Source organism: Muscardinus avellanarius, assembly GCF_963383645.1.
Source record: "Muscardinus avellanarius genome assembly, chromosome: 16".
Lineage (NCBI taxonomy): Eukaryota > Metazoa > Chordata > Mammalia > Rodentia > Gliridae > Muscardinus > Muscardinus avellanarius.
The window spans coordinates 22,651,283-22,675,197 of record NC_137802.1 but is presented as its reverse complement, the minus strand read 5'-3'; the positions used below and the strand labels follow the sequence as shown (position 1 = coordinate 22,675,197).

Sequence of the window (23,915 nt, the reverse complement as noted above, 5' to 3'; positions counted from 1 at the left end):
ACAGAGGAGGATCCCAGGTTCAAGGACAGTCTCTCCTCAACTTTGTGAGACCCTGTTTCAAAATAAAAATAAAAGAGGGCTCAGAGTGTAGGTTGGAGGTAGAATGCACTGGTTTCAATCCCTAGTACCACGAAAACAAAAATAATAAAAATCCTCAGTGCACTCTCCCTTCCCAAAAGAATGTGGGAATGTGTACATAATTTGGATCAGAAGCTAGGCAGAAGGTGGCACTGGGGCTGGGGCAGGTAGGAGGTAGGGAAGCTAGACAGGGAGAGAGGGACTTCTTTTTTTTTTTTTTTTTGGTGGTACTGGGGTTCCTGAAAGCCCTTCTACCTCCGGGCTACACTCCCAGACCTATTTTATATTTTTGAAACAGGGTCTCTTACGCCAGCGTGGCTGGCTTTGAACCTGTGCGATCCTCCTGTCTCCGCCTCCCAAGTGCGGGGATTACAAGCGTGCGCCACCATGCCCGGCAGAGGGACTTCTTGAACAAAGAACCCCAACACAGTTCTCCATAATGGTCTCAAACGGGACAGGAAGGGTGGGCTTCCATCTCACCGAGGCTCTGCCGCCGGACCTCCAGGGCATCCTCTGTGGCAAACAGCGTCTTAGGGAAGCGGATGAAGATCTTTGTCCTGGGAGAGCAGCAGTGGTCAGCCCCTGGCTGCCACCCCCATGTTGTCCCAGACACCAGGCATGGGCTCCACTCACCTGCCCATCTTGTATTCTTCGGGCTTATAGTTAAGATGTCTGACCAGTACAGCCACTCCATCCTGGGGCCGTCCTGCCCATGTTGGCCATGTGTCTGGGCACAGTGACTTGTACCTGGGGACAGGAGGAACAAGAATGTTCCCAGCCACACCTCAGCCAATAACCTTCTCTGCCATCAGCTTTGCCTGGGCACCTGTTAGGTGTTCTTCTTCTTTTTTTTTTTTTTTTTGGTGGTACTGGGGATGGAACCCATCCCCAGACCTATTTTATATTTTTTATTTGGAAACAGGGTCTCTTAAGCCAACGGAGGCTGGCTTCGAACCTTTGCGATCCTCCTGTCTCCACTTCCCAAGCGCAGGGATTACAAATGTGCGCCACCACGCCTGGTACCTGTTAGGTGTTCTCACTGACCTCATGGCCCACAGAGGGCCCTAGAGGGTTTTTGTTTTTTGTTTTTGCCATAATAGGGATGGAACCCAGGGCATTGTACCTCCAAGGTATACACCCCAGACCTATTTTTTATTCTTTCTTTCTTTATTTTTTACAGTACAAAGAATGGAACCCAGGGGTATTCTACCTCTGAGCTACACACCAGCCCTATTTTTTATTCTTTACTTTGAAACAAGGTCTCACTGAGTTGCAAACGACCTCACTAAGTAGCTGAGGCTGTCAATGAACCATGATCCTTCTGTCTCAGCCTACCAAATGCTGAGATTACAAGTGTGCACCACCACACCCAGTCCCAACTCTATTTTCTATTCTTTATTTTGAAACAGGGTCTCACTAAGGTGCAGGGGTCTTCCCTAAGTAGCTGAGGCTGGCTGTGAAACTGCAGTACTCCTGTCTCAGCCTCTCAAGCATGGCATTACAAGTGTGCACCACCCAGCTAGGAGGGTCCATTTTAGCTTTTTTTTTTTTTTTTTTTGTGTGTGTGTGTGTGTGTGGTACTGGGAATAGAATTCAGGGGCCTTCTACCTCCAGGCTACACTCCCATACCTATTTTATATTTTTACTTGGAAAGAGGGTCTCACTAAAGTGCTGAGAGCCTCACTAAGTAGCTAAGGCTGGCTTCGAATCCATGTGATCCTCCTATTTCAGCCTCCCAAGTACTGGGATTACAAGTGTGTGCCACAAAGCCCGGCAGAAGAGTCCATTTTAAAGATGAGGATACTCGCCGGGCGTGGTGGCGCACGCTTGTAATCCCCGCGCTTGGGAGGCAGAGACAGGAGGATCGCGCAGGTTCGAAGCCAGCCCCGCGCGCTGGCTTAGGAGACCCTGTTTCCAAATAAAAATGTAAAAATAGGTCTGGGAGTGTAGCCCGGAGGTACAAGGGCTTCCAGGAACCCCAGTACCACCAAAAATAAATAAATAAATAAATAAATAAATAAAGATGAGGATACTCAGGTATTCCCATCTACTGAAGGCCAAGGAACAGAAAGCGGCAGAGATAAGCCAAGCAACATGGTGCTCAGCTGTAAGTCCAGGTACCTGCTTGAGAGGCAGAGGACAGCAATTTTGAGGCCAGACCAAGCAACTTAGTGAGACGCTGTATCAAAATAAAATAAAGCAGGGCTGGCTATGTAGCTCAGTGGTAAAGCATCTGCTTAGTATATATGAGGCGCTGGTTTCCATCCCAAGTACCACAAAAAGCGGTGCTGCTTGCATAGGAATATCATGGAAAGTCTCCATCTGGCAGTTGCTCATTCCTGTAACCCCAGTACTTGGGAGGGTGAGACAAGAGGGTCACAGGTTCAAGCCAGCTTCAGCAACTTACTGAGACCCTGTTTTCAAATGTAAAAGGAATTTTTTTTTTTTTTTTTTTTTTGGTCTGGAGGGTATAACTTGGAGGTAGAATGCCCTTGGGTTCAATCTCCAGTAGCAAAAATAGATAATAAATAAAAGTTGGGCATGGTGATGCACGCTTGTAATCCCAGTACTTGGGAGGCTCAGGCAGTACGATTGCAGGTTTGAGGACACCCTCAGCAAGTAGTGAGACTTACATCAACCTAGCAAGACCCTGCTTCCAAATAAAATTAAAATAAGGCTGGGGGTGTAGTTTGGAGGTAGAATGGCCCTGGGCTCAATCCCCACTGCCACATAAATAAATAAGTAGGACTAGGGGTATAATAGCTAGGAGGTAAGAATGCTCTTGAGTTTAATCCCTAGTGCCAGAAAAGAAACAAAAGAAAGAAGGAAAGATTGATTCCCAACTACCACAAAAAATAATAGAAAAGAAGGTGGCAGGAACAGATTCATACTGGATTGATTTCTTAGACCCCTAACTCAGAATAACCAAAAACTGCTTTACTGTCTGAGCTCCTCGGAAACCCCGCCCACTGCTGCCATCTCTCTGGGTGGCAGGAATTTAGAAGCTTGCCTAGTGCCCCCCTAATCAGGTGCTCCAGAAGGGCAGGGCCCGGGAAGCCTGGTGTTCCCTTTTCTATGCCTGCAGCAGGAAGTGTTTCCTGTTATGAGTCCCACAGCAGCAGAGAGCCTCAGCTTTCTTATCTCTAAAACCGGGCGAAAGCCTGCCTCCCTCCAGGGTCTGGGAAGGCACTTTCCAGCCTTTGGGCCCCGCCCACCTCTGTAGGAAAGCCTCGTATTTCCGGCGATAGGCGAAGCCGGCTCTGCGCACGCGCAGGTTCTCCATCAGTCCCAGGTACTTCACCTGATGCCTGATCAGCACCTCGTCAAAACGGCCTGGAGGAAGGGTAAAGGGGTGGTCAGGTGGCTTTCACTGACAGCTTACCTCTGCTGGAGAGCCCCAGACCCTGCATCCCCATGGGGCAGGCAGGTCCTACCAGGCTGCTTGGCGTCGTTAGGTTTGATGCAGCGGATGTAGGCGGGCTCCTTGGACTTCAGGATCTCTACCAGCTGCAGAAGGCTCATCTTAAACTGAGTGGCCACCTGGATCCCAGAGAGATGGAAGGTTGGCCTCACCCCTGTGTGTGAGCATCTTCTAAATTTCCAAAGCACCCTGTGCACATTTCTGCAAGAGTACCTATTAGTGTGTGTGTGTGTGTGTGTGTGTGTGTGTGTGTGTGTGTGTGTGTGTGTGAGAACTGGGGATGAAACCCAGGGCTTCCCACAAGCTAGACAAGCGCTCTGCCGCTGAACTCCGCCCCCAGCTGCACCTCACCTATTTATTTTTCTATCCTCAGTGCTTAGCGATATCTGCTATGAATGTCTGTGAACACAGTACTCACGTGTACAGGTGCACACACACTGTCACACACACAGGGCCACACTTGTCAGCAAGCAAAGATGCTTCAGCGGGCAGCCTCCTACAGACAACACAGATGTGCACACAGGCACCAACACACACGTTCACATGCACGCTGCCAACTGGCAGGCCCACGCGGGCACATGTCCACATTCAGGCACACATGCCCCCGCGGTACCCAACCTCCGCACCGTCTCTGGCCGCTTCTTGTCACTGAGCTCACTCCGGTCAAAGCACTGGCTCATAATGGGATTCTTTGAGCTGCACATGGTCTGTGAGGACAGAGCAGGGTCAGGGAGGGCGGACAGGGCGGGCGGGACAGATTCCCAGGCAGAGGTGTACACAGAGCTGTGCGCTCGCCCTCCCTGTCCTCACCTCCTTCAGGTTCCGGAAGAGAAGGTCATTGTTTTTATCCAGAAAGCCTGGGACGAGGGAACAGATGGGAGGTGAGGGAGAGTCCTCCCCTGCCCCCTCAGGGGTCCTGGCTCAGGGTCCTCACCGGTTACACTGTAGGTCACCTCCCCAGCGTAGTGCAGAAGGCGGAACTCCCCACGGCCCAGAGATTTCCTGGTCCGCTGGTCAGCCAGTTTGTGCCTGGGGTGACAAGGACAGGAAGCTACTGTGACCTGAGCCCTGAGGAGTGGGCGTGCCCTGGGGCTGCCCCACAATCTACATGCCCTGTGGCAGCCCCCTGCATGGAGGTTACTAGGGTGCAGGGACGTGGGCAGCTTTGCCCAGGGTCACACAGTGCCAGGACCTAGGATGAAACCCTGGGCCTCCCAATGGCCAGGCACACTGCGGGGAAGGGCTGATCTCATTGTCTTTGGCGGCTGCATAAATATGCTAAGTGAGCTGCCCACTATAATCTCAGGATTACTTAAACTTTAAGCATCTTTATACCTTTTATCCCATTTCTTTCTCTTTGTTTTTGATACTGGGGATTGAACCCAGGGGTGTTCTGCCTCTAACTATGCCCTCAGGCCCTTTTTTGTTATTTTCCGGTACTGGGGATGGAACCCAGGGGCATTCTACCTCCAAACCACCCCTCAGCCCTATTGTTTAGTCTTTTTTTTGGGGGGGGTCTGGGGATGGAACCCAGGGGTATTTGACCTATGAGCTACACCCCCTGCCCTGTTTTTTATTCTTTATTTTTTAACAGGGTCTAGCTAAGTTGCAGAGGGCCTCACTAAGTAGCTGAGGCTGTCCATGAACCATGATCCTCCAGTGTAATCTGGGGATTAAACTCAGGGGTGTTCTACCTCTGAGCTATACTCCTAGCTCTTTTTTTTGTTTGGAAAAAAGCCAACTTTTGTTTGGAAACAGGAAAACAGATTACAGTTTGAGGCCAGCCTTAGAAACTTAGCAAGACCCTATTTAAAATAAAAAGTAAAAGAGCTGGGGATGTAGCTCCGAGGTAGAATGCCCCTGGGTTCAATCTCCAGTACAAGGGGTGGGGGAAGATGCCTATAATAGTCTTGTTATTCTGGCAGAAACCTGGAGGTTGGCCAGGAACTCCTGAACGCTGGGTGAGAGCCATGGGGGTGTCCACGGGTGCGAGCCAAGGGAGGAAGTGTTTTTAGGAAACTTTTCTGTTTGATGATGCAGAAAATTCTCAGGATATAACATTATCCTGAACCTTATACACAATAGGTTCTTTACTTTGAAAAAAATGTATAGAAAAAGGCAGGAAGGAAATGCCTTGAATTGTTAACAAGGATGACCTCTGGGTGACAGGGTTACAGAGGCTCTGGCACATAGTCCAACTTGTTAAAAAAAATTATTTTTTTTTGTGGTACTGAAGATTGGACCCAGGGGTATTCTACTCCAAGTTATACCCCTAGCCCCCACATTCTTTTGTGGGTCTGGGGATGGAACCCAGGGGCATTTGACCTCTGAGCTATACCCCTGCCCTATTTTTTATTCTTTATTTTGAAACAGGGTTTCACTAAGTTGTGGAGGGCCTCATTAAGTAGCTGAGGCTGTCTGTAAACCGTGATCCTCCAGTGTCAGCCTCCCTAATGCTGGGATTACAAGTATGCACCACCATGCCCAGCTCCCCAGCCCTTTAAAAACATTTTTTTTTTTTTTTTTGGTACTGGGGATAGAACCCAGGGCATTCTACCTCCGAGCTACATACCCAGCCCTATTTTTTTTAAATATTTTTTTATTGGTGCATTATATTCATACAACTTATTGGGGTAAAAAACTTGTGTGTACAAACATGTACTCATCGCTGATTTAACCCCTACCCAAATCCCACCCCATTCCCTCCCCGCCCCTCCCTCCCTTGCTTGGCTTAGTGATTGACCCAGCCCTATTTTTTATTCTTTTTCTTTTTCTTTTTTTTTTTTAAATAGGGTCTCACTGAGTTGCAAAGGGCCTCACTAAATAGTAGCTGAGGCTGTCCTTGAACCGCGATCCTGTCTCAGCCTCCAAAATGCTGAGATTACAAGTGTGCACCACCACACTCGGCTCTTTTTTTAATTTTTAATTTATTGAAACAGGGTGTCACTAAGTTGCTCAGAGTCTAGTTAATTGCAAAGCTGTCCTCAAACCTGTGTTCCTCCTGTCTAAGCCTCCCAAGTACTGGGATGACAGGTGTATACCACCATGTGTGGCTATTACAACTTTTTTTTTTAGTGGTATTGGGAGTGGAACCCAGGGGGTTTTCTACCTCCAGGCTATACTTCAAGACCTATTTTATACTTTATTTGGAAACAGGGTCTCACTAAGTTGCTGAAAGCCTCACTAAGTGGCTGAGGCTGATTTGAACCTGTGTGATCTCCTATCTCAGCCTCCCAAGTACTGGGATTACAGGTGTGAAACATCATACTCAGATGCAAATTTTTTTTTTTTTTTTTGTGGTACTAGGGATGGAACCCAGGGGCATTCTACCTCTGAGCTATACTACCAGCCCTGTTTTTTATTCTTTATTTTGAAACAGGGTCTCACTGAGTTGCAAAGGGCCTAAGTAACTGAGCCTGTCCACAACTGCGATCCTCCTGTCTTAGCCTCCCAGATGCTGGGATTACAAGCGTGTGCCACCACGCCAGCTCAGACGCAATTTTAAGCAAGGCGTTTTTGTTTTGATACTGTAGATTGAACCCAGGAACATTCTACCTCCAAGCTACATTCCTGCCCTATTCTTTATTTTTAAACAGGGTCTTCCTAGGTTGATGAGAGTCTCACTACTTGCTGAAGCTGTCTTGGAACCTGGGATCCTCCTGTCTCAGCCTCCCAAGTACTGAGATTACAGGCATGCGCCACCACACTGACTAGATGTAAATTTTTTTAACACAATATTACTAAGCAACTGATGACAAGGATTTAGCATTTTCTTTTTTTCTTTTTTTAGTGGGACTGGGGATGGAACCAAATGGCCTTCTACCTCCGGGCTATACTCCTAGACCTATTTCACACACACACACACACACACACACACACACACACACACACACATTGTGTGTGTGTGTGTGTGTGTGATACTGGGGTTTCTGGAAACCCTTCTATCTCTGGGCTACACTCCCAGATCTATTTTATATTTTTATTTGGAAACAGGGTCTCTTAAGCCAGCGAGGCTGGCTTCGAACCTGCGTGATCCTCCTGTCTCCGCCTCCCAAGCAGGGTTGATTACAAGCGTGCACCACCACGCCCGGCTTCCTTCTTTCTTCCTTCCTTCCTTTTTTTATTTTTGTGGTACTGGAAATGGAAATCAGGGTTTCTACCTCTGGGCTAGACTGACAGACCTATTTTATTTTTTATTTGGCAAAAGTGTCTGGCTAAATGCCGAGAGTCTAAATCCGGGTATGCAAGCTTCTAATCCCAGCATTTGGGAAGCTGAGACAGGAGGATCGCGGTTCGAAGACAGCCTCAGCTACTACTTAAGTGAGGCCCTTTGCAATTCAGTGAGACCCTGTTTCAAAACAAAGAATAAAACACAGGGCTGGGTGTGTAGCTCGGAGGTAAAATGCCCCTGGGTTCCATCCCCAGTACCACAAAAATAAATAAATAAATAAATATAATAAATGCCGAGAGCTTCACTAAGTTACTGAGGCTGACTTCAAACATTCACTCTTCCTGAGCCCAGGTTGGGCTTTGGCATTTTGACAGCCTAGGACTGAGTCTTAGCTCCATAAAGGAGATGTGGGCTAACCTCGGGCAAATCACTTCCCTTCTGAGTCTCAGTAAAAAGGGGAAAACAGCAAGATTACCTCCTCAATGGGCTGCTGTAGGAAGAAGACGTGACCAAAGTATGCAGCATGAGCTGGGACAGTTACTTGCTTCTGTTTTACCCTTCCCTGATTTAGGGAGATTCCTTAAGTAAAAAGCAATTTCTTTTCTTTTCTTTTTTCTTTCTTTTTTTTGCAGGTCCAGGGATGGAACCCAGGGGCATTTGACCTCCGAGCTACACTCCCTGCCCTATTTTTTATTCTTTATTTTGAAACAGGGTCTCACTCAGTTGCAGAGAGCCTCACTGAGTAGCTGAGGCTGTCTGAAAACCACAATCCTATTCCCAGCCTCCTGAGAGCTGGGATTACAAGTATGCGGCACCACGCCTGGCGTAAAAGGCAATTTCTAACTCAGGCGTGGTGGCATACATTGGAGTAGATTGGAGGTAGATTACCTCTGGGTCCATCTCCAGTACTACAAATATATATACACACACACACACACACACACACACACACACATAATGAGCTGGGCATGGTGGCACACCTATAATCTCAGTAATTGGGAGTCTGAGACAAAATGATCACTAGCCTCACCTACTTAGTGAGGCCCTCTCAACTCAGTGAAACTCTGGTCCAAAATAAAGAATAAGCCGGACATGGTGGCGCATGCTTGTAATCCCTGTGCTTGGGAGGCAGAGACAAGAGGATCGCGCAGGTTTGAAGCCAGCCTTGCTTTCTTAAGAAACCCTGTTTCCAAATAAAATATAAAATAGGTCTGAGAGTGTAGCCTGGAGGTAGAGGGGTTTCATCCCCAGTACCATAAAAAACAAACAAACAAACAAATAAAGAATAAGAGCCCCACATGGTGGCACACACTTATAATCCCAGCATTTAGGAAGCAGAGACAGGAGGATCGCAGTTCTCAGACAGCCTCAGCTATTTAGTGAGGTCCTTTGCAACTCAGTGAGACCCTGTTTCAAAATAAAGAATAAAATGTAAGGCTGAGGTGTAGCTCAGAGGTAGAATGCCCCTGGGTTCCATCCCCAGCACTGAAAAAGAAAAAAAAAAAAAAAGGAATAATATAGAGCTGAGAATATACCTCAGAGGTAGAATACCCCTGAGTTCAATCCTCAGTACCACCAAAAAAAAAAAAAAAGAGAGAGAGAAAGAGAGAGAATAGGTGTGGTGGTGCACACCTGTCTATAATCTTAGTAATTGGAAGCTGAGATAGGAGGATCATGGGTTCAAGGCCAGCCACAGTACTTTAGCAAGACCCTGTTTCAAAAAAAAAAAAAAAAAAAAAAAGGGAGGGGGTTGGGGGACTTCTTAGTTTGGTACTCAAATCTCAGCACCGCCAAAAAAAAAAAAAAAAAAAAAAAAAAAAGAAGAGGAGAAAGCCATGCCCAGGAACTGTGGCTTTGTGCAACTGCCCCTAACTACTACTTTGAACTCTCTGTGGAAGGTTGGTTTTATGTGTGTGCGCACTAGGGTTTGAAGCCAGTACCTTGTGCTTGGTAGTCATGCACCCTACTGCTGAGCTCTGGCTCCAGCCCTGTGGCAGGTGCTTATCATTGTGAATGTCCCAGCTCTGTTCCAAGCTCACCCTGCCCCAATATTTCTGCCACCCCACTCACGTCAGGAAGTGTGGATGGAGCTTGACTGTGTCTTCCAGCTTCTCCAGGAAGGTCAGGTCCGTGGCCTCCCCAGGGCGCAGACACTCCTCATCCTAGGGGGTGGGCACAGGGTGAAGAATGTGCTAGGGGAGGGGCTGGCAAGCCTGGAAGCTTTCAGGTACCTCCAGGGCAGGCACAGGCACGGGGAAAGGGGCCAGCACCTTGCCTCGCCCTGCCCAGCCACAGCCTGGAGAGAAAGGGCAAGGGGAAGGAGGCCTCCCAGCTGCCCGACATGAGGCCTGGGAGAGCGGAGGACTCACTAGGATGGAGATGATGCCCTTGAACTTCTCCTCCACCAGGTCACAGATAATCTTGTTGTTGAAATACTGGACCGGCTCCCACTGGGGGCAAAGGGAAAGAGAACATCATCTCAGGGTTCCAAATCTGATGCCTGGCTCCACGGCGGAGGGCGCCCCAGGCTGGCACGTACCGCAATGCCCTCGGCCTCGTACTCTTCCTGTTCTGATTTGAGTGTGAGCTCGATGAACAGCTGCTGCAGCTTCTCGTTGCAATAGTTGATGCAGAACTGCTCGAAGCTGCGAGGAAGCAGAACCACAGTAGAGCTCAGGGACGTGGGCAGGGGAGGACAGGGCCAGGCTGCAGCAAAGGACACAGAGCGGGCCCTAGTCCAGCTGGGGAAGTCACTGCACAGGAATGACAGGCAGGGGACAGAGGAGCAGGAGCAGGGCAGGAAGACGAGAGGAGAGGTAGCAGGAGGAAACAGTGGTGCTGACCTGTTGTGCTGAAACACCTCGAAGCCATAAATGTCCAGAAGCCCAAGAACCGTGGTGCTCCGCCAGCTGGGGCTCTCAGCGTCCTAGAGACCACGGAGAGCGTGGGTCCCAGAGCCCGCCACCCGCTCCAGTTCAGGCCTCCCTGTCGTCTGCCCTCCCTGCCGTCTGGGATGCGCCAACTGAGCCCTCACCTTGGAGGCCAGTGACCTGTTAATCTTTTCCACCAGCCAGGTGAAAGTGCGACTGTACACGGCCTTAGCAAGGGCGTCCCGCGCGTACGCAGCCTGCTCCAGGTTCAGCGGGCTCAGGAGCTGTTGTCGAGGTGGAAGGAGACAAGGACATGAAGGTCACAGACCCTCTTTTTTCCCACCTCCCCTTCAGACTGAGGCAGAAGACCAGGTAGCGTGACACCCTGCCCTCCCTGCTCTCATGAGCCTGGAGTGGCACAGTCGTGGTGGTGTTGGGACACTGGGAGAGACAGAGGCCACACCAGAGTGCAGGGGTACGGGAGCCAGAGGCCTCGTCCCCGAGGTGGGAATCGTGGTCCACAAGCAGCTGTCCCCTCTTCCTGTGTGACCTGGGCCAGCTCACTCTGACTTAGCACTGCTGAGAGGACACTGAGCAGCGCAGGGGAGGGGAATGGTGGTCTCCGTGAACTGCCTGCACCTTTCGCCAGCACGGGCTCACCTCCTCTCCCTTGGCGATGATCTTCCTGTGTGTCAAGTCTTCCCGCAAGGTTGAGCCTTCCACGCCAAGGAGCTGCCAGGGTGAGGTGGGCACAGTGAGGGTGCGCCCCTTGCTCAGCTGCCTACCTTGCCCCTGCCCCCATGCTCACCCTGGTCAGATACTTGAGCTGATTCTCGGTGGTGACCTGGGCATTGCTCTCCTCGTCAGCAGCAAAGTGGATGTTGCCCAAATGCAGGACACTGGCCACGATACTCAGCAGGTCCTGGGGAAGTGTCCGTGGCAGTTATGGGGCATCACAGATGTCAGATGGGGCAGGGAGGAGAGGGGGCCAGGGTCTGCTTTATTTATCTATTTGCTTATTTTGAGGAGGTACTGGGGATTGAACCCAGGGGCATTCTATCTCTAACTACATCCTCAATCCTTTTGTAACAGTCTCACTAGGCTGCTGAGAGCCTTGCTAAGTTGCTGAGGCTGGTCTCGAACCTACAATCCTCCTGTCTCTGCATATACTGTAATTACAGGTGTGTGCCACTGTGCCCAGCTTGGAAATGGGTTTGAAGGTGACTTTGGGGGTGTGCCAAGAGGACAGGAAAGGTCCCCAGGGAGCCCTCACCTCCACCTCATCCTCGGTGAAGTCGATGACCGACAGCGCCTTCCGCACGACCTTCCAGTCACTCTTGTCATTGATGGAGGAGACTTTGGCACACTGGCCCTGGAAACAAGGCAGAGCTGTGTTGCCAGCTCTGGCACTGTGCCCGTGGGTGGCAGCTGCTCTGCCTGCCAGGTCCTCACCTTCACCAGGTACAGGTAGCTCTGAGCGTTCCGCTCCAAGCCCAGCCGACGCAGTGTCTCCTCTTCTCCCCCCTCCAGCAGCTGGTAGAAGACGTGGAAGTTCCGCTCCCCGTGATTCTGGTGTACCACTCGGGACTTCTCCAGGAGGTAACTGAGGATGTGGCCACCCACGGGGGCACCCTGTGGGCAGGTCAGGCAGGGCACAGGGACTGGTCAGGGGGAAGGGGGACAGAGACCATTTCCCCCTCACTGCACCGCAGACCTGGGCTCTGATTCAGCCCAGTCACGAGCTGTGTGAGCCCAAGCATATCATCCTCTCTGGCCTCTGTTTCTTCATCAGAGAAATGGGACACTTTAAATCCATGCACTTGCCAGCTCCATTTGGATACCTGGCAGGCACCTCAAATCCAGCAGGCCTGACATTGGACTCCTGATCTCCCCCTCCTCAAACCAGCTCCTCTCTGTCTTTCTGTCTTAGTCAAGGGTAACTCTACCCTTCTAGTTTTGCAAAAACTTGGTGGTAATCCCAGAAATCTTTTTCTTTCATTTCCTATATCCAATCAGATGCCCAGTCCTGCTGCCTTTATCTTCAAAACACAGAATCCAAGCTGGGTGTGGTGGTGCATACTGTGTGTGTGTGTGTGTGTGTGTGTGTGTGTGTGTGTTACTGAGGGTGGAACCCAGGGGCTTCCTACCTCCGGGCTACATTCCCAGACTTATTTTATATTTTATTTGGAAACAGGGTCTCACTAAGTTGCTGAGAGCCTCACTAAGTAGCTGAGGCTGGCTTCGAACCTGTGCGATCCTCCTGTCTCAGCCTCTTATGCACTGGGATTACAAGCATGCGCCACCATGACCAGCTCTGCAAGTTTTTAATCCTAGCACCTGGGAGGCTGAGACAGGAAGATCGTAGGTTTTCAGCCAGCCTCAGCAATTTAGTGGGGCCCTCCACCACTTAGTGAGACCCTGTTTCAAAATAGAAGAATAAAATCAGGCTAAGGGTGTAGCTAGGAGGTAAAATACCCCTGAGTCCAAAACCCAGCAAAACTCACACTGCTCAAAGCCACTGTCATCTGTCACATCCATGATTACATCAGTCTCCTAACCGGTTCCCCTGCCTGGTGTGTTTCCCCACAATCTACTCACAAAGCAAGCAGTGACCTTCTCAGGAGCACTGGGTCATGATACACTTTTGTTCAAATCTTCCCACAATCCCCTTCCACTCAGGGGTAAGATAATTCTTGCTGGTTCGGGGGTAGAGCTCCGTGTAGAGTGGGTGAGTGGCAAGTGAGAGGCTCTGAGTTTGATCCCCAACACACACACACACACACACACACACACACACACACACACTCACTCTCCTTCTCCCTCTCTCTCTCTCTCTGTCTCTCTCGCAAAGATCCAAAAGGGCCGGTGCCACCTGGCCTGGCCTTTGTCCCCTGGCCCTGCTCTCCCCTTTGGTATCCTGTCTGGCCTCACGCACCAAACCCCTTCCACCGCAGGACCTGTGGACTGGTACTCTGGCGGCGTGGCCTCTTTCTTCCAGGTCGCCCCACTTGCTACCATTTCATCAGCTTTTTTGTTTTTTTGTGAGTCTGGGGGATGGAACCCAGAGGCATTCTACCTCCAAGCTACACCCCCAGCTCTATTTTTTATTCTTTATTTTGAAACAGCATCACACTGAGTTGCAAAGGTCCTCACTAAGTGTGTAGGCTGTCCACAAACCAGGATCCTCTTGTCTCAGCCTCCCAAATGCTGGATTACAAACATGCACCCAGCTATTCTTTATTTTGAAACAGGGTCTCACTAAGTTGCAGAGGGCCTCACTAAGAGGCTGAGGCTAGCCTCAAACCTGCAATCCTCCTGTCTCAGCCTCCCAAGTACTGGGATTACAAGCGTGCACCACAGTGCCTGGCCAGTTTATTTTTCTATTTGTTACCTCTCACCCCAGGAGGCAGGATTTCTTTTTTTTTTTTTTGCTTTTTTTTTTTTTTTTTTTGCGGGCCTGGGGATGGAACCCAGGGGCATTCGACCTCTGAGCTACAGTCCCTGCCCTATTTTTTTATTCTTTATTTTGAAACCGGGTCTCACTGAGTTGCAGAGGGCCTCACTAAGTAGCTGAGGCTGTCCGTGAACCACGATTCTCCGGTCTCAGCCTCCCAAATGCTGGGATTACAAGTGTGCGCCACCACACCCGGCTGAGGAGGCAGGATTTTTATGTTATGTCTCACAGCTATACCAGCAGCATCTGAAGCCAGTGCTTGGCACACAATAGGCGTTCAACAATATTGAGCCTAGGGAATGGGGAAGCCCTCCCTCTGCCTGAGTACAACCACAGGTACCTTAAATACTGAACCTAGGGATGGGGAAGCCCTCCCTCTGCCCGAGTACAGCCACAGGCACCTAGGGATGGGGAAGCCCTCCCTCTGCCCGAGTACAACCACAGGTACCTTAAATACTGAGCCTAGGGATGGGGAAGCCCTCCCTCTGCTCAAGTACATCCACAGGTACCTTAAAGTCAAACTGCACGTCCATGTACTTCCCGAAACGGCTGGAGTTATCATTCCGGAGGGTCTTGGCATTTCCAAAGGCCTAGGGGTATGAGGGTATGAGGGCGTGAGGCCACCTAGAATTCTTTCGCGGTCCCTCCTCGTCCTCAGGTGCCGCTGTCCCCTCACCTCCAGCACTGGATTGCTCTGCAGCAGCTGGTCCCGCACGGCGCCCCCTCGTTCGGGGGCTGGGCAGGTCTCTGCATAGAACTGCAGCAGCCTCTTGGTGGCTTCGGTCTTGCCTGCGCCGCTCTCTCCAGAAATCATCACTGCCTGGTCCCGGCGCTCCGTGCGTAGTGCCCGGTATACAGTGTCAGCCACTGCGAACCTGGGGCAGGGGTTTGTCAGGGAACTTGGGTGTTGGGGAACCAAGAGGCTGCAGGTGGTGGAACCCCACAGGTAGGATGGGGCCATTCCTAAATCTAGTCTGGAGCTGACTGGTGGGTGGGAGTAGGGCATAGCCTTGAGGCTGGTTTTGGGCATCTCTTGTGGGTATGGACCAAGGGATATCCTTTACAGTTGAGGATGGGGTCACATTCAGGTGGAGGAGTGACAGTATCACCCAGATGGGATGTTGGAGGTCATTGGGGTGGAGGTTGGGGTACTTAGAGGCAGGACTGGGAGGTTCTTATAGGTGGGGGGTCAGAGGATCATTTCTGTGGTACCAGAGACAGACCCAAGGGCATTCTACCTCTGAGCTACAACCCCAGTCGTCTTGTTTTTTTTTGTTTTTTTTTTTTTTGTTTTTTTTTTTGGGTACTGGTGATTGAACTTGGAGGCCTTCTATCTCCAAACTATACCTGTAGTCCAATTTTATTTCTTACTTGGAAACAGGCTCTCACTAGGTTGCCAAGACTGGCTTTGAATCTGTGATCCTCCTGTTTCAGCCTCCCAAGTACTGGGATTACAGGTGTCTACCACCATGCACAGCTACCCTAGCTCTTTTTTTGTGAATGGTGCCAGGGATTGAATTCAGGGACATTTTACCTCTAAGCTATACCCCACAGCCCGATTTCTTATTCTTTATTTCTTTGTGTGTGTGTGTGTGTGTGTGTGTGTGTGTGTGGTACTGGGGATGGAACCCAGGGGCATTGTACTTCTGAGGTACATCCCCAGCCCTATTTTATAGTCTTTTTATTTTTTTTGAAACAGGGTCTCACCGAGTTGCTAAGTAGCTGAGGCTGTCTGCAAACTGCGATTCTCCAGTCTCTGCCTCCCAAATGCTGGGATTACAAGCATGTGCCACCATGCCTGGCTTATTCTTTCTTTCTTATTTATTTATTCATTTATTAAAATAAAGAAAAAATAGTGCTGAGGGCATAACTCAGAGGCAGAATGCCCTGGGTTTAATTTTTAATTCTCAGTACTACATACTACATATATATATATATATATATATATATATATATATATATATATACATATATATATGCATATATATGTGCATACTACATATATGTGTGTGTATATACATACATATATATATATATATATAAATGCATGTGGGCATCTTGCTAAGTTGCTGAGGACCTCACTAAGTTGCTGAGGCTGGCCTTGAATCTACAGCCTTCTGCCTCAGCCTCCTGAGTACCAGGATTACAGGTGTGCACTACTACATCTGGCCAGAGGATGGTTAAGGTTGGCTGCCCATCTCCCAGGCAGAGTTGGGAGAGTAAGTCATGGGTGTGAGCTGGGTCGGAGCTTGGGGGTCTCTCTCAGATGAAGCTGATTCATCTCTGGTGCAGCCTGGGGTAACTCCAGGGCCAGCAACTGTGGGATTCCTCACAGTTCTGAACAGTGACTCACCAGAGTGGGGGGGTCATTTCAGAGTGAGGTTGGGTGGGGTCATCTTACATAAAACGGGCCTTACTTCTGGAGAGGTAAGGGGTCACTTACAGGTGGGGTGGCACTTCATAGAAGCTGACACCACGGTAACGCTCCATATGTTGCCGGCTGTAAATCTGTAGGTCCCGGTAGGGGTTGACAGAGACCAGGACGGGGCCGATGTAGGTCTGGGGTTGGGGGAAGAGGGTCAGAAGTTTGTCGCAAGCCCTGGCGCCTGCTCTCCCCCGCCTCTGTGCTCCTGAACCCCCCCCCCATCTTCCCACTCGGCCTCACATAAATGAGGTTCTCCCGGAAGCGCCGTCGCAGGTTTTCGATGAAGGCAGCCTCGCTAGTGAAGTTCTCCAGCAGCACGAAATCCTGCACCCCCACTCGGTCTCGGGCAGTCAGGGCGCTCTCCATGGTCACCCGCACGCCGTCACTGCCCAGGGCCTGCAGGGAATGGGCCATGGGAAAGAGTCAGGGCCACATCTACTGAAGGACTGCGAGGGAAGACGGGGGCAGGTAGACACGGACACAGAGTGCCAGCACTGAGAACAGAGACCCTGATACAGTACACAAGAGCGCCAGGACCCAGGAGACCTGGGGCAAAGGCCTGGAATCCAGGGAGGTGCTGGTTTTGCATGGAGAAAGGTGGGTCCTGAGAAGGAGTTCCCTGGAATCAGATCAAGAACGCTCTGTTGACCTTGGACAAATCCCCTCCTCTCTCTGGGTTCCTTCCTCCTGAAGGTGGAGGTGTTGAGTTAGACCAGGTGACCTCAGGGCCCTCAGCTCTGGGCCACGTGTGACAGGTGCTCTGGAGGACACAGGAGTGAATTTGCAGGCAGGGTGGGGCGTTCTCTCCCGCTCCCGCTCCCCTGTCTCCAGGGGTAGAGTTTTGTTTAGGGACCAAGCAAGAGCTAGCTCCTCCCTTACAGATTTCCCCAGGGCCTCCAGCCCTGCAGGACTTAACACCGCCCCAGAAGGGGGTGGCGGTGCCTCTTATAGCTGGGTCCACTCCCTCTGCTCCAGCTGCTGGTGTCCTCCCCTGGGAATCCCAAGGAGCCCCGGAGGTGGGGGCTTTCACCTAGGAAAGCCCAGGGCCACTGTTGAGGGGGAGGCAGTTCAGGCTTAGGAAGCCCCTCTTCCCACACCCAGAGCTGAGTTCTCTCTTCAAAGAGAGTCTCGGGGGCTCTAGGAAACTGACATCCAGAGAGCCAAGGTGGTGGCAGGGTGGGTGCAGATGCCAGAAAAGTCACCGGGTCTCCTCGGCCTCAAGTGGCCCAGGTCCGGGCTGGGCACCCTCCGCCAGGCCCGGGGCCTGGCCCTCCCAGGCTTGGCCCTCCCCTCCCTCCAACTGCGCCTCCGACTGCAGCCAAATAAGGCCACGGTCCCCGCCCTCCGCGCCGGGGTCCGGGGTCTCCGTCCTCCCGGCGGTTCCCCACCCCCCCACCCCGCAACTTTCCCGGGACGGTTTTCCACCCGAAATTCCTGAGCCACGCCCGCTTCCTGGAGGAACGGGCGGCGCCGCCGCTCGCCAGGGGGCCCGGACCCGACCCGCGCCCGGCTCACCGACGCCCGGTAGCGCATCCTGCCGGCCGGCCGCGCCCTCGCCCGCGGGTCCTCCGGCCGCGGGTCCGGGGCTGGGAGCCGGGCGGGCGGGGCGCGGGGCGGGAAAGGCGGGGCGGGGCGCGGGGCGGGGCGCGGGGCGGGGCGGCTCCGCCTGACTCAGGTTTTCCAGCGGGGACGGCGCTGGGTGCAGGGTGGGGCCCGGAACCCGCGCGGCCGCCGCGTCTACACGGATCCGGAATCCACTTCCGGGCTTGGGTCTACACAGCGCGGCCAGGACAGGCGTGGGACGGGGGTGAGGCCCGAAGGAAGCAGGATTTCCCTCCCCCAGCCCCAGCCTCGCGGCCCGGGAAAGTTAAAAATAGAACGAAATGCCCAAATACGGCGCGGCCCGGCGGGCCCGGCGGGAGCCTCGGCTTCCCGGGGAGGAACACGTGCTTGGCCTCCGGCTCTCATCCCACTCGGCCTGGGTGCCCGGCGCCTGCTCGCCCCCAGCTGCCCCTTTGGGCCCCCGCGTCTCCTCTGCCGGACGCCTTCTCCCTTCCCAGACTCTGCCCCGGCGGGGCTCCCAGACACGCTGCCGAGGACCGGGTGGCCGAAGCTTGCTGCCTCCAAGTGGCTCCGGTATTTATTTATTCGCCGTACGGGAATGAACCCATGGGCATTCTATACCCCCAGCCCCATTTTTATTCTTATTTATCTATTTTTGCGGGACTGGGAATGGAACCCAGAGGCATTTGACCTCCGAACTACACCCCCCCCCTGCCCAATTTTTATTCTTTATTTTGAAACAGGGTCTCACTGAGTTGCAGAGGGCCTCACTAAGTAGCTGAGGCTGTCTGCGAACCGTGGATCCTCCTGTCTCAGCCTCCGGAATGCTGGGATTACAAGTCTGTGCCACCACGCCCGGCCCCACTTTTATTCTTTATTGTGAAAAAAGGTCTCACTAAGTTGCAGAAGGCCTTAGTAGCTAGGCTGTTCAAGAACCACAGTCTTCCTGTTTCAGCGTCCCAAGTACTGGAATCCCTGCACATATCACCTGGCTCTGACTTGGCTTTATTATTTATTTATTGTGGTACTGAGGATTGGAGGGGCATTCTATCTCTGAGCTACACCTTCAGCTCTTTTTTTTTTTTTTAAGCAGGGTCTAAGTTACATAGGGCTCGCCATGAAACTGTGATCCTCCTGTTTTGGCTTCCTTTCTCTCTCTCTTTCTCTCTCTCTCTCTCTCTCTCTCTCTCTCTCTCTCTCTCTCTGTGTCTGTGTGTCTGTGTGTCTGTGTGTCTGTGTGTCTGTGGTACTGGGGATGGGACCCAGGGGCTTTCTACCTTTGGGCTACACTCCCAGACCTTTTTTATATTTTATTTGGAAACGGTCTAAGTTGCTGAGAACCTCACTAAGGCTTTGAACCTGCGTGATCCTCCTGTCTCAGCCTCCCAAGTACAGGGATTACAAGTGTGTGCCACCACGCCTGACTTCTCATTTCTTCTCTCTCTGGCTTCCTTTCTTTTTCTCTCTTTTTCTTTCTCTTGCTCCTCTTTCTTTCTTTGCTTTCTTTCTTTTCTTGCGGGTCTGGGGATGGAACCCAGGGGCATTCGACCTCCGAGCTACACCCGTGGCCCTACTTTTTATTCTTTATTTTGAGACAGGGTCTCACTAAATTGCGCAGGGCCTCACTAAGTAGCTGAAGCTGTCCGCCTTCTGATTGCAAGTGTGCGCCACCATGCCCGGCTTCCTCTCATTCTTTGCCCTGGGGATGGAACCCAAGGGCGTTCTACCAATAAGCTCCACCCCAGTCCCATTTTATTTTTTATTTTGAAACAGTATCTCACTGAATTGCTGAGGGCCTCACTAGTTGCTGAGGCTGGCCTTTAACCTGCCACCATCCTGTTTCAGCCTCCTAAGTACTGGAATTATAGGTATGCTCCAGTATGCCCAGCTCAGCTTTTTCTTTTTTCTTTTCTTTGTCCCCCTCACCTTTTTTATTGTGTGTGTATGGTACTGGGGATTGAACACAGGGGCATTCTACCTCTGAATTATATTGAAACGGAGTCTCACCAAATTGTGAAAGACCTCACTAAACTGCTGAGGCTGGCCACAAACCTGCAATCCTCCTGTTTTAGCCTCCCAAGTACCAAGATTACAAGCCTGTGCCACTAACCCCATTTCAGCTTTTTTGTTTGTTTTGTGGCACTGGGGATGGAACCCAGGGGCATTCTACTTCTGAGCTACACCCCCAGCACTATCTTTTTGTGTATGTGTGTGGTAATGGGGTTGGAACCCAAGGGGCGTTGTACCTCAGGATTACACCCTCAGCCCTATTTTTTATTCTTTTTCTTGGGGAGGGGGGCCTGGGGATGGAACCCAGGGGCATTCGACCTCTGAGCTATACCCCCTGCCCTATTTCTTATTCTTTTTAATTTGAAACAGGGTCTCACTAAGTAGCTGTGGCTGACCGCAAACTGCAATCCTCTGGGCTCAGTCTCCCGAATGCTGGGATTACAAGCATGTGACACCACGTCTGGCTGTTTTTTTTATTCTTAATTTATTTACTTTTATTTTTATATTTTTTTGCAGTACTAGAGATGGGACCCAGGGGCATTATACCTCTGAGCTATACCCCCAGCCCTATTTTTTATTCTTTATTTTGAAACAGGGTCTCACTGAGTTGTAGAGGGCCTCACTAAGTAGCTAAGGCTGGCTGCAAACCAGGATCCTCCTGTCTCAGCCTCCCAAATGCTGGGATTACAAGTGTATGCTATCATGCCCGGCTTTAGTCTATTTATTTATTTATTTATTTATTTATTATTTTTGTGGTACTTGGGGTGGCTTTCTATCTTTGGACTATACTCCCAGACCTATTTTGTACTTTATTTGGAAACAGGGTCTCACTAAGTTGCTGAGAGCCTCTCTAAGTAGCTGAGAATGGCTTTGAATCTGTGCGATCCGCCTATCTCAGCCTCCTAAACGCGGGGATTACAAGTGTGCGCCACCATGCCCGGCTGTCTTTTTATTTTTGAAACAGGATCTCACTGAATTACGGAGGGCCTCACTAATTAGCTGAAGCTGGTCACGAACCTGGATCCTCCTGTCAGCCTCCCAAATGCAGGGATTACAAGAGTGCGCCCCCCCCCCCTTCATCTTTTTCTTAATAGGAGTAGGGCTGTGGCAAAGTCACTTAACTTTGGGGGAGTTAAGTGACTTAACCACCCCATGGTTCTGAGATCTAACTCAGGGTCTCATGCAGGACAGGGAAGTACTGCTACCACGGAGCTACACTCTCAGCCCCTGTAGCCTGCTTATCTTAAAATAAGGCTAATACCTGCCGGTAGGATAGTTGTGTAGCCTGCGATAAAAAGCCCAGGCATGTCCCAAACCCTCAACATTACTACCCTGTCCCCTTCCTTCTCTCTGCCACTCTCATTCCATGCGTGCTTGGGGACAGACGCATCGCACTTACTGTTTAGTGCGTTACAAAGAGCTCTCAAGTACTTTAACTGCCCCTAGCCTGACAGATGAGGATCCCGAGGCACATGCGGGGGACCTGACTTGTCCCAGAGCAAAGGCAAGGCCAAGACCCAAAGCCCGGGCGTGCTGCACCATCCGACCAGGGCTCCCTAGGGAGGGCGTGAGGCTGCGGCAGGTGCTGGCTGCAGCCTCGAGGGACGGGCTCATTAAATCCAGAACAACAGCCTGTCCAGAGCCTCGGTCCCGGGGGCCGGGGAGTCATCAGCTGGGAGATGGGGCCCTCTGGAGGGGGCCAGGGACTGGGTACCAAAAGGGAAGGGAGAGGGGGGATCGAGCCTGCAGCCCACCCAAGAGTGGCCAGTGCCTGAGAAGACCGGCGGGAGGGTGGAGGGCCAGGGGAAGCTTGGCGGGCGGGGTGAGCAGCGGGTGGGGCTTCGCGGCCGCAGTGCCCGCCCCGCCCCGGCGCGTCAGGAGGCTGGAATGAGGAGAATCCGCGGCCACGGGGTCTGCCCGGCTTTCCCCCATCCGGGAGCGCGCCGCCGCATTCCCGGGATGCCCGCCGGCGCCCCCGCAACCACCGCCCCGCAGTGGAAGGAGGGGGCGTCGCCGCCCTTAGGCCTGGGCAGGCCGCAGCCCCTGCAGCCGCCGCCCTCGGCGCTCTCAACCTACTCTCTACGGCGCCCCCAGCCGATGAGGTCTCGTTTCTGTTTCAGAAGGGGAAACTGGCTGGCTAGGTGAAGTGACTTGTTCAAGGTCTCTAGACTTGTAAAAGGAGTGGGACTGAAAACCGGGAATCCCGACGCTCCATACTTCTGCAGGGCTGCGCTGATTCCTCCACACACGACCCTGACACCCCCCCCCATCATGTGTGACTTTATAACCTTAGAGGCAGCGGCTAGGGAGAAGCTCTGGCCTGTGGGGCCCTGAGCGTGGCCCTGGAGTGTAGCTGTGACCCTTCAGTGGCCCAGGACTTATTTTCCAAAGGTACCTCTGGATCTCCTTCCACCTGGGGAGGTGTTTGTTCGGACCACACAGGGGATGGTGCCCACAGTCAATACATGCCAGTTAGCTAGTGTGGGCCAGGTATCTCCAAGCCAGATCTCCAGGGGAGTGGAGGAAAGTGGATAGCCTTAAATGTCTCCCCAGCCCAGGGCCAGGCAGTTCTGGAGGGGCCGCTCTGAGGGACCCCACGCTGATTCCCATGGAGGCAGCCTTATGGCTTCTTGGGGCAGCCTGTCTCACTGATAGCTCAGTGCTGGGCACAGAGCAGGTACCCGATTTAGACTTTTTTTTTTTTTTTTTTGTAGCACTGGGGATGGAACCCAGAGGCATTCTACCTCCGAGCTACACCCCCAGCCCTAGTTTTTATTCTTTATTTTGAAACAGGGTCTCACTGAGTTGCAAAGGGCCTCACTAAGTAGCTGAGGCTGGCTTTGAACTGAGATCCTCCTGTCTCAGCCTCCCAAATGTTGAGATTACAAGTGTGCACCACCACACCCGGCTCCGATTTAGACTTATTAAAGAAATCTTAGGTCTGGGCCCAGGCTGCCTCACCAAGGGACAATTCGAGATTTCAGGGAACTCTCATGTGGGGCAACGGGCAGAAGAAGGTGGCTCTACTCCGATTGTTCGCCGACCCTAATAAAGGACTGTACACTGTAGCTACAGATCCAGGCATCTGGCCTGCTGGTATACCTCTGCCTGGGGATGCAGCCAACGTAAACAGAGCACCTTGCCCCCAACCTAGTCTCTCTGTTCAGTGTCCTTCATGTAGAAAGGAGGGTGGCACTGCCAGCTGATCTTCCAGACTTAGCATTTAAAGGCCCATCCTCCTCCTCACACCAGGCAGTCACCACCTGCTAAACCCCACTGCCGCCCTCTGCCAGGCTCCTCTGCAGGCCAAGATAGCCTCCTATCTCACCTCCTTGCCTTCCTGCCACCAATGCACTTTCCCATGGCCTGTGCTGTTTATAAAGTAGATGACAGCTGACATCTGTTAATGGAATGAGGCTGATAGGTCACCCCACTCCCCAGGCAGGTGCTTCACACCAGCCTCTTGTGGGCCTCCGCATAAGGACTGCTGAGCCCCTCAGTTTACCACGCTGCTGTATTCCTGTGGCGGCACAGGTGGCCCTCTACAGGCTCCCTCGGCGCCCTGCCACCACAGCAGGGGGGCTGCTTTCCCTCCTGTCCCCGTGGCCACGCGGCGGATCTGCACCTGGGCGCCTCAGCCCAGTGCCATCTCCCCACTCCACTGGCCTTGGTCACCCCAAGACTCCGCTCAGGTATCACCCCTCCAGAGCCCCTTCTTCCCCAACACACAGCCCCTCTTTATCTCCTCCAGCACAGAGCGTCGGTTTTCTTGCCTTTCTCCCGACCCAGGCTGCGCTCAGCTAGGCGCCCGGGGCTCTTACGCCCTCGTGGGCACTGCACGGACGAATGAATCTGAATCCCAGACCCGCGTGAGCCCGCGGCCGAGTGGCGGGGCGGAAAGACGCGGTGGGACCGCCATTCAT

At 52.1% G+C, this 23,915-nt stretch overlaps 1 protein-coding gene across 1 annotated transcript in view; it reads right to left on the bottom strand.

The window, feature by feature from the left end:
• The window catches only part of MYO1C (myosin IC), a gene marked incomplete at both ends in the record, with an annotated part of 31,927 nt that overhangs the window by 6,480 nt on the left and 1,532 nt on the right, over positions 1-23,915 (bottom strand). Inside the window, 20 exons of the mRNA XM_080714216.1 lie at positions 559-635; positions 712-825; positions 3,294-3,411; positions 3,513-3,618; positions 4,126-4,206; positions 4,310-4,356; positions 4,434-4,528; positions 9,741-9,832; positions 10,040-10,120; positions 10,210-10,315; positions 10,514-10,596; positions 10,705-10,824; positions 11,201-11,272; positions 11,349-11,462; positions 11,814-11,912; positions 11,993-12,172; positions 14,504-14,584; positions 14,671-14,869; positions 16,438-16,553; positions 16,660-16,815. Coding sequence (XP_080570342.1) covers positions 559-635; positions 712-825; positions 3,294-3,411; positions 3,513-3,618; positions 4,126-4,206; positions 4,310-4,356; positions 4,434-4,528; positions 9,741-9,832; positions 10,040-10,120; positions 10,210-10,315; positions 10,514-10,596; positions 10,705-10,824; positions 11,201-11,272; positions 11,349-11,462; positions 11,814-11,912; positions 11,993-12,172; positions 14,504-14,584; positions 14,671-14,869; positions 16,438-16,553; positions 16,660-16,815 — 2,137 coding nt within the window. The remainder of the gene's footprint in view (positions 1-558; positions 636-711; positions 826-3,293; positions 3,412-3,512; positions 3,619-4,125; positions 4,207-4,309; positions 4,357-4,433; positions 4,529-9,740; positions 9,833-10,039; positions 10,121-10,209; positions 10,316-10,513; positions 10,597-10,704; positions 10,825-11,200; positions 11,273-11,348; positions 11,463-11,813; positions 11,913-11,992; positions 12,173-14,503; positions 14,585-14,670; positions 14,870-16,437; positions 16,554-16,659; positions 16,816-23,915) is intronic.